Here is a 10609-nt window from a genome sequence, read left to right as displayed (position 1 = left end):
CAACATATAAAACAAAATAAATATTTTATTGTTATATTTAAAAAATTCTTATCGTTGACTTATATTTTACATCAGGCACGTGTTACAAATTTGGCTATTTATGATTTACAACGAATTCTCGTTTTCTTTCTCCAAAAAAATGTCATTTATACCGTTGCACCACTTATATATATAAAATACAACTATGTACGATATTAAAAATTCTTTTAACGGTACGTCATGTTGCTGACAATTTAACCAATGTAAATCCATTTGCATATATAATTCAGTTTCCAACATTAATGCTGTATGATGCGAGTAACAAACATTGCCCATTCTTTGCGTTAGTATATTGTCGGCGTTTTTAAATGTCTCCAATAAATTATTACTGGAAACTAATTCGTATTTCGTAGTATCTGTGAGGAGATTCTTACATGTGTCGCATCCTTTGATGCGCGAATTACCAAGAATTTTTACTGCAATAGTATTGCAAATGTTTTGGCAATTATATGTTTCCTCTAAAAACATTGTTTCCATCTCCACGTCGAGCATGTGCGCATCTTTCGACGAGCCGTCATTGTATTTTTTTTCTAGTTTATAGACAAATTCCTTCAGTGTAAACAATAACGACCCGTCTACTTTATTCTCCATATTATTTTCCATAATACGAGGTAACGTTAAGTTGTTAATGAATAATGTTTTAAAAGAATTTTCAAATTCCGCACACGTGGGATCGGCATTTCTTATGTCGAAAGATCTAATTTGCTTGAAAAAATGTCGAAGAGAATCGTGGTTTAAAATTCGTGGCTTCAAATGCTTAAACTCGTATGTTTTTTTCAAAATTATCCATAATTTGCGGAATCCTTGTATAGTAGAGATCCAATTTTTCAAAATAGTCGAATCTTTTAATTGGTTCCTGTCTGTTGTGTCGACAAACCGCATTCTACGTAGTCTCTTTATTGCTCTCTCCCAAAATGAAAAGTGCGGACTGTTGTGCGAAACGGCGACTCTTAACGGTTTCTCCGGCTTCAAGGTGTGCCCGTTTACAGAATCGAATAACCGATCGAAAAAGAGTATTATCTCTGCAGTATCGCGTCCTTTTTTCTCGGGCATTTTTAATGGTCCGTGGATTGTATTCACGCATCCTGTGCACAAAAAAAGTGGGATTTTCAATTATTAACGATTTGTAGGTGTGTGCGGGTGCGCGCGTGTGTTTAATAAGTCTGAATATTTTTTTTTTTTTTTCAACATATCCCTTCATTTAAATTTATATAAATATATACCTTCCAACTTAGTATGATGGTGTATAAATGCACCCATTGTCATACTCAAAACTTGTATAGCGTTTTTAACTTTTCTCTTCACTTTATTTTTTATTATATGTTCCGCGGTAATTTTCGGCATTAATCTATACACGTTATGAGTCAAGTCCATATGATAAGCTTGTTCAATAATTTCCCATGAAGCAAATTTTCGTTCTTCTCCTTCCATACAATCGAATTCAAGGTCATTATTTAATAAATTGTTACATACGCTTTTGATGAGGTGCGATGGATCATACAATGGAATTATATCTTGGCTATTTATCGTTATGTAACCATCTGAAAACACACAAATATTTAATAACGTGTTTATTATATTTTTAATAAATGTAAGCAATTTTATAATTTGCAGATAATAATCAATGATGAAAAGTGCACTTACAATATAGTTGTCCTTGTTTTGACTTTAATCTGGCCGAATCTAATTTTAGTTTATTTATAGCCGTAATATTCTTTTTTTCATCATTGCATATAAAGGCAACTAGATATAATCCACTGTCAATTATAATTTTAGCGATATCTTTGATCCATTCTATGAGTTGATCAGTTTTTATAGCACCGTCGTAAAAGTAGTAAGCTAGTGGAAGTTTCCATCCACTTTGTACGCCACGCACCATGAAAACTAACGCGTGATCGGCAAATCGTGCCCGCTTTCTTTTTCCACAGTCTTCAAAACCAAGTATATTCCTCTTTGTCGCATCATAATCTACGTGAAGTTGTAATAACATTTCATCCCACATTAAAAAACACACTTTATCTCTCTCTTTCATTAATTTTACTTGCTTCTTTAGACGTTGATTCACAAAATTAATTGGACCTGGATGAATGTTAACTTTGTGAAGTATAGATTCTAATGTGCGCATACTAGGCAAATTGAAAACTTGTGACAGATACTGATAACTTTTACTGGATTGTTTCATGATAGATAAAGCTGCAATCTTCTCATCTAATGTGAAATATTTATCCTATAGGTAAAATTAGATTAGTTTGTCAAAAGTTTTCATTATATCGTATAAATGATACTCGGTATACTTTTTCGCTTACATACCTTGGGGGTATATCCCGTTGCTTTTATTTGCATTTGTAGAAATGCTTGTTCGACGGGTGTTAACGAAGACAGTAGCTTTTCTATCGCAGGACTCTTACTATATTGCTTGACGTGGCTAATACGTTGACGGAATGACAGCTGTCTCTTTAGAAAAATTTCTTGCTTCTTTTTCAATACGCACGATAATTTATATAACTTCCACATTTTTGGCGTAAACTTGTGAAAGTGTTTTTCGTACAATACAACGCGCTCGTCCGATACATTTTCCGTTATGTTGTTCGTTAAGGGAGATTTCGGGGGATCCTTATTTGTTGGACTAATTGTGCTTTGCGATACTTTTACCGCAGATTCGTCCTCCTCTATAATCTCTATTATTTCAATTTCTTCCATCTCAACAGCTGTATTTGCATTCATCATTTCGGATTCTTTTATAGTCACTTCGGTATTATTATTACTATTATCCACTTCACTGTTGTTGTTGCCATTATCTGGCAGATATAACGACGGTATAACACCGGGTTTTAATCTTCGTAACCTGTACGTCGCTTCATAATCATTATCCGCAAAATGCCTATAACATACAACGCATTTTCTCAATTGCTCGTTGCTCAAGTCCCGAATATTCTCCGAGTAAACAGCCTTCTTCCATTTATTCATCATAGTTTCGTCTTTAGGAAATGTATGAGAAGGTAAATTCACTCCTGTAGAACATCCCGAAACACAGCAGTGCCTACCCATAACCTAAAATAATACATAATTTTATATGTGTGTATATATATATATATATATATATATATATATATATATATATATATATATATATATATATATTGTTCCAATAATTTCGTTTCAAACCGAACATGCTCCTGCGCTAATGTTTTCACTTACTGTTAGCTGCAAATAATGAAAAGTATATGTCGACTAAACTTGACAAAACCAAATCAAATACTCTGTTAAATGAGGAAAACGTGGACAAAATACAAAACTCGTTGTTTGCGGTTAGCGGAGACAAGAACCATAGTCAGACAAGTTTTGACTTTTTATTACAGCACTGTATTATCGACATTATTTCGCCAATGTGTATATATTTTATTATATTATTAATTTCCAATTGAATATTACTATTTTCATTTTTTTTTTAAATGTCTGATCCAAGATATACGACGACTGAAAGGTAGATAAATAAATTTGCTTGAATAAAATTCAAATTTTTCGAAATCCATCCGTTGATAAAGTTGGAATCTGTACTAAGCAAGGTTTGAGTCTCGGCCAAGTAGGGTTCGAATCTCCACTGAACAAGGTTTGGCGCTGCGTGACTTCGACACTGAAAAATCGGCATGTATTTGGAAGTACCGGGCAGAAATGTCAATTTTGAATTATATATTTCAATTCTTTGACAACATGAGAGAGATTAACAGGATCATAATTATTCACATCTTTTACATCGCGATGTATCTTTGGAAAAGATTGAAATATTTTTAATGTAAACGTGCAATGCTTGCCGTTTGTTATGTTTTGATTGTTGCTTGCCAACGCGCTTTGCGCTTTATGAAATGAAATAATCGATAAAGAGAAAGAGAGATACGCGTATATGTGTACGGTGTAAAAATGGTAAATTTATGAATTTAATATTTTTATTTTTATATAATTTTTTACACATAATACGAATGCAATTTTGATATTTATGGGGAAACGAAAAACAAATTGACATATAATTTATCATTGATATAAATGTATTTTTTATTTGTAATAGATCTTGTCGAGGTCTAAACCAGCCTCGTCCGATGGTGTTCGTAAATCAGCGTCACATAAGGAAATACCAAAGTTGGAAGATTTCCTAGAGAAACGAGATTACATCGGAGCCTTGACGTTGCTGGAATTTGATAACAGTACCGGTAACAACTTGGAAACAGATCTATGGATGGGATATTGCGCGTTTCATTTAGGCGATTACAAGCGTGCAGCAACAATCTACGAAAACTTGAGGAAAAAGGATTACGTACCTCCAAATGTCTTGACAAATCTGGCGTGTTGTTACTTTTATCTGGGCATGTATCCCGAGTCACAAAAAATCTTGGAGGATGCACCAAGCGGCAAACTGAAAACCAGACTTCTGTTCCACTTGGCTCACAAGATGGGCAATGAATCAAAATTAATGGAATATCATCAAATGTTACAGGATGTTATTGAGGATCAACTCAGTCTAGCGTCTATTCATTATTTACAAGCTCATTACCAAGAAGCTATTGATGTTTATAAAAGAATCTTATTGGATAACAGGTTGGTAACGATAATATTTTCTCCCCTTCTCTTCCCCCCTTTTCGCTGACAAGGAATTTTTAAAAAAATATACCTGGTTAGTACATTATTTGTTACATCTTTTTGCAATCATATTTATTCACTTTATATTTTTGTAAGTAACATGTGTGTAAGTTTAGAAAGAAAATTGCTAAAAGATGTGACTCCAGAACCGATTCCGAATTGTATTTCCTTACCCAACTGCAGGAAAATTGCAGGTATCTTTCTTCCTCTCTCGTTTCCTTAACACGAGAATATTTCTGATATATTTAATTTCCCACTAGAATTATAACAAAACGTAATTTCCGTTTAATAAAACAAATATAGTTTCAAGTCATTCTCGTAAATGTATTTTCTTTTCAGAGATTATCTAGCTTTAAATGTATACGTAGCGTTATGCTATTACAAGCTGGATTATTATGATGTAGCTCAGGAAGTGCTTCAAGTCTACCTGCAAAAATATCCAGACAGTGCAATTGCAATTAATCTGAAAGCATGTAATCATTTTCGTTTGTACGATGGAAATGCTGCACAAACCGAGATGAAGCAGCTCGTTGAAAAGATATCCAGTTCCTTTAGTTTCGGCCATGATCTTATACGCCACAACACAGTTGTATGAATCTGCAACTTCTTTATGTATGTTTCGCTTTTCGAATCTCTTTCATTTATTCTTCGTGTAGGTATTCAGAGGTGGTGAAAATGCTTTGCAAATTTTACCCAACTTGGTCGACGTTATACCTGAAGCCAGACTTAATTTAGTAATATATTATTTAAAACAAGACGATGTCAAAGCAGCCTACGATTTGATAAAAGATTTGGAACCTGCAGTTCCGCAAGAATATATTTTGAAGGGCATAGTCAATGCTGTTATGGGTCAGGAGGCTAATTCTGTATGTACTATTAAATCGATTAGATATTAGTTTGCATCTTAATTACACATGACGTTAAAGCTTTTCATTTATTGAAAATTTCTTTAGCGCGACAGCATAAAAACGGCACAACAATATTTTCAACTAGTAGGGTCCTCGGCGTCGGAATGCGATACTATACCCGGTAGACAATGCATGGCTTCTTTCTTCTTCCTTTATCGACAATTTGAGCGGGTTCGATTATACCTGAATTCTATAAAAACATACTTTTCCAATCAAGACAATTTTAACTTTAATTATGCCCAAGCGCAAACTGGGGCAGGTTATTTCAAAGAAGCGGAAGAAGCTTTCTTGACAATACATACTGAAAAATATAAAAACGACTACGTTTACATCAGTCTTCTATCATATTGTTGTAAGAACATATATATATATATATATACTTTTTTTATTTATTTATATTCATATTTGTATAATTTTTATTAAAATTTTCTTTTGCACAAATTATATATGTAATAATAATCTGACGTTTACTTGTCTTTATACTCAGATGTAATGAATAAAAAAGCTGAACTGGCCTGGGAATTGTACTTGAAGATGGACACATCAACAGAATCCTTCAATTTACTTCAATTGATTGCCAATGCGTGTTACAAAGTAGGTGAATTCTGGTACGCAGCCAAGGCTTTTGATATGCTAGAGCGCATGGATCCAAGTCCTGAACATTGGGAAGGAAAACGTGGCGCATGTTGTGGTACTTTTCAATACATTGTTGCAGAAAAATTACCAAAGTATGTATGATTTGCATATTACACACATTTGTAAAATATCATGAGACATAAATATCGACTAATTTATAAATTTTGTCTTTTGTTGTATAGAGAACTGTTGTCAGACGTGATACAGCTTCTTAAAAAGACATCCAATTCTCAAGTGGAGCAGATAATACGCGTTATGCGTAAATGGGGAAAGGATAACAGAGTAAATTGTTAACGTCAAATATCATGATATCGATTCCGTCCATAAACAATCTTTTCACTAACCTTTTTGTAAAATTGAAATGCATGTATAGAGAAAATATAATAGTTAATGTTTGTTATAATGAGGAGTATTTCCTATTTTATACGTGAAATAACAATGCACGCAAAATGTGTGAGCTCTTCCAACAATAAGTATACCTCTTACAAACTAAACTGGTTTAATAACATCAGAAATTTGTAATACGGATTAGAAATAACACCTCATTATCGATTTAATATAAAATAGATATATTTTAAACTGGTGTAGTACACTCATGTTTTTAATATAATATCATAGTAATAATATAATAGTAATAATAATAATTTTAACAAACACAATCGGTGAGTTGTAAAAACATCATAGTCATCATGGCAATAGTTTTCGTACACTTGTCTCTATTCCACCAATCTTTTATACGCAAATTATTTTTGAAAAACCGCAAGTGTTTTAATACGTGTACAACTTGCTTGTCTATATAGATTGCAGTTTATCAAAAACATTTTCGGTGGAATGGCGGTAGATTTAATATGATTTATATGAAAAAAAAAAGAAGGGAGGGACAAAAGGAAGAAGAGGATACTAGTTTGCCGTTTCAAATATTAGTATCCTGGGAAATTGAGCAGACAAGAGTAAATATTCTAACATTAACTATTAATGCAACAATGTCATGACAGATAAAGAAATTTTACCGTCTCTTGAATCGGATTGGAGAGGAAATAACATGTGTACCAAATTGTTCGATTGTGAATACATTAGCGAATACGATTACAAAAATTGTCAAAGAATTTTACAACTAGATAATAAATTTATTGCACACGAAGCATATATAAAATTTTTCAAGTGGAATTATTTCATATGTACATACTAAATAATGATAATAAATGTAGAATATGATAGAGAGATGTATTTTCAATATATTCGAAGATATTCAATGTCTTTTTCTCTTTTCTTCTCTTCAATCCGATTCTACTAATTTCACAAACTCATCTCTTTCTGAAAAATGATGAAAAGAACAATCTCTTTTCGATCCACATTAGCTCTCCACACCGCGTTTACTTGAATGTGTTTGTGGAGAAAGAGTGCCCGATACAAGATACAAGTCATCACTACACACCGTCGTTACATTATAAAAATAGCATCGAGAAATTTCAGCATTTTCGCATTTTTTTTCGGCGGAATTTCAGGCGCACTATGCTACGGATTTTTATTTGTTGGATAATATTATGTTAATGTGGTAGCACTCGTTCTCCGAAACGCACTTTGTCGCTTTTGTATGCTTGAGGCATTGGCGAGTGTAAGAGCTTCACGAGATAATCCACACACTATATTCGATTATTACGTACCATTAATTTAAACATCATTATTCCTTTCGAGTCGCGTAATGCATACATACATCGTGTCGAATATTGATAGATTAAGACGTAAGATTTAGCAGGATTACGTTACTAGTATAGATACGGTAATGATACGGCGGAGATTTTTGCAAAATTTTATTTTGTTATAAATTGCGACAATTATCTCTCTCATACACACACACACACACACACACACACACACACGCACACACACACACACATACACATGTATACGTATACATAACACACATTTTCACACACTTTTCATTCGCGTACTCTTTCTCATTCTAATATTCTATTTTCGTGCGTTTACATCCCATTCACACCGCGTTTACATACGATACATGAAGAAAAATAGCGAGACTAACTTTCTGCCAATTCCAATTCCAATACTTGGCGCTCAAGCACGGTGGGTATGTGTAATGTTATATACGAGGAATATCAAAGCGAAACTCACAATGTGCGGAAAAAATTGAATAAAAACAAACTTTGAAATAATTTTAAACATTTAAAAAAAAAACGTATTTTCTAATAGAGATAGTAAAATATGAATTTTGCTTTCATACTTCTCATATCAATTCTGATAATTTTTTATCGAGGATTAAAACCGGCATAATTTTCAAGTTTAATTTTTAAACGGTTTAAAAATATACGCGAGAAAAAACTATATCAAATGTTTAATATTTATTCCAAAATAAAGATTATGCATATGATATGAAAATATGAATTTAACAGAATTATGCCGGTATCAATCTCTGTTGTGTGCGAGAGCAATAGCCGGAACGCTTCGGTGTCGATCCGTCCTTAATTATTGTTTTACAACATCCTTCATTAATGTCCCTTGTTTTCGAGTTACAGCAAAATAATATTACGAAACTTTTATTTTTTTTTTCAACAATATCGAATAATGTAAGTTTACATTAAATGACGAATCTTTTATAAATAAGAATTCTTCAAAAATGATACACGCTTTATTAACAAAAGCAAATAATTTCTTTTTCTTTTTTTTTTCTCTTTTATGAAGGATAACTGGATTTCTAGTTTCTAGCAGAGTTGAATTCCTAATAAACTTGATGGATTTAAGTGACATTAGCTAAAAATTTGTGTGTTGATGTAGATATATTAGATATAGTTTTCTAAAAGCAAAAACTATATAATTAAACTAATTCTTAGTTGAATACTTGATTAAAAAACAATGTTCATAATAGTAATAAGTTTATAATAGTAAATATACTACGGAAATTCCTTAGATTCGTCATATATAAATTATGCATGAGCAAGAAATTACATGCACATTATTTGTGTGCTCGATTAATTACTGTACCCGAATGGACGACGGATGTTGCAGTAATACACACATCGAAGGATTCATACGACGCCTAGATACGACGAGATTAAACGATTAAACGCGATCTACGCGGCGTAAGAATCGTCTCATCGCTTATATCGACAAGTTACACAGTAAGATAGTGTAGTAAGAAAAAATCTACTTAAAAATCCATATACACAGAGTATTTATAATATAGTGGCTACATACACACACATACATATATATATATATATATATATATATATATATATATAAATATATATATATATATGTGGCCACCTAAATTTTCTCTCCGCCATAAATGAGTGGGAGCACATCGGCGGAATATAAGATTCAATTTCTAACGTACTTTTTCTTCTCAGCTAAATGAACGAGATCCAAAGTGATAAACCTCATAGCGCACACTCGATACGTGTCTTTGAATGTGTGTAAATAATCACACGTGTGTCGTTTGGCATTTTTATATGGCATTTGTTCAGTGCTCAAAGAGGTGAATCGACAGGATCCGGTATTAATATATATACATATATATATATATATATATATATATATATATATGTATAACGGATGTCCTTTACGGAAAACTATGCACTGGATTGGCAGCATACAATTTGTGCTATATAATTCGACCGATTAGATATGCGCAGCTTTTCACGTGTCGCATACAGTCTTTATATATTGTTGAAAGAAAGGAAAACCCTCTTTTGTCTCATCGGCTTGTTCGCTTTTGATTTTTTTTTCTCGATCGATTTTCTTGTTCTATCCGTGTGCTATATGATTTACTTTGACTGAGAGAAAATGCAAAGAAATATAATAAAAAGTATTTGATGTTACTGCTTGAAAAAAAATGAATATCAAGCAAACCAAAAATTCAACGTTGTTTGTCTCTACGTTGAAAAAAACAAAAAAAAGGAAAAAAAGAAACGAAAAGACTCGATATCCTCGAGTCAAATCGCATTAATCTAGAATGATGTTCCTTCCGCGGTACCAAAATATACGAGTATTAATTCTTACAAAAATACTAAATGAAACATTCGCATAACATCACATATTATTTGCGCTTTATAAAAGGAAAAAAAAAAAAAAAATATGTCGCGAAAGGATCATTGGCCTATTTCAGTCTGTATCAACTTGGTCTTTAATTTAACTTTTGGTGTTCGCACAAACCGTGGCACGCTCGGGAACAAACGGGAACAAAGTATTATACGTAGTCTCTTTTAAATCCTGTCTTGTCTCTCTTCTTGAACGTTCGCTTGTAGCTGCGCGTGAGGCTGTGCGTCGCCACACTATTCAGTGCAGTTTTCGTGCATGCCACGGTACTTGTTTCCTAATTTCTATCCCTGAAATACAAGATGAGAATGTTTCCTTCTCTTGAAATTTATAATCAA

At 32.7% G+C, this 10609-nt stretch overlaps 2 protein-coding genes across 5 annotated transcripts in view; one reads left to right on the top strand and one right to left on the bottom strand.

Moving 5' to 3' along the window:
• Positions 1-3682: 3682 nt before the first annotated feature.
• Positions 3683-6687, top strand: Ttc26 (tetratricopeptide repeat domain 26). The gene is made up of 7 exons (XM_072904748.1): positions 3683-3960; positions 4103-4629; positions 5011-5260; positions 5328-5537; positions 5625-5931; positions 6067-6307; positions 6398-6687. Exons 1-7 carry the CDS (start codon positions 3958-3960, stop codon positions 6507-6509), a joined length of 1650 nt encoding a protein of 549 aa, XP_072760849.1. The 5' UTR covers positions 3683-3957; the 3' UTR covers positions 6510-6687.
• An 80-nt stretch (positions 6688-6767) lies between these two features.
• The window catches only part of LOC140672522 (prominin-like protein), a 36551-nt gene continuing 32709 nt past the window's right edge, over positions 6768-10609 (bottom strand). For all 4 annotated transcript variants that reach the window (XM_072904744.1, XM_072904747.1, XM_072904746.1 and 1 more), the window contains one exon: positions 6768-10561. In XM_072904744.1, the coding sequence (XP_072760845.1) occupies positions 10549-10561 (13 nt within the window). In that variant the 3' untranslated portion in view covers positions 6768-10548. The remainder of the gene's footprint in view (positions 10562-10609) is intronic.

Source organism: Anoplolepis gracilipes, chromosome 13, assembly GCF_047496725.1.
Source record: "Anoplolepis gracilipes chromosome 13, ASM4749672v1, whole genome shotgun sequence".
Lineage (NCBI taxonomy): Eukaryota > Metazoa > Arthropoda > Insecta > Hymenoptera > Formicidae > Anoplolepis > Anoplolepis gracilipes.
The sequence above is the reverse complement of the archived record's forward strand: the minus strand, read 5'-3'. Positions and strand labels throughout refer to the sequence as shown.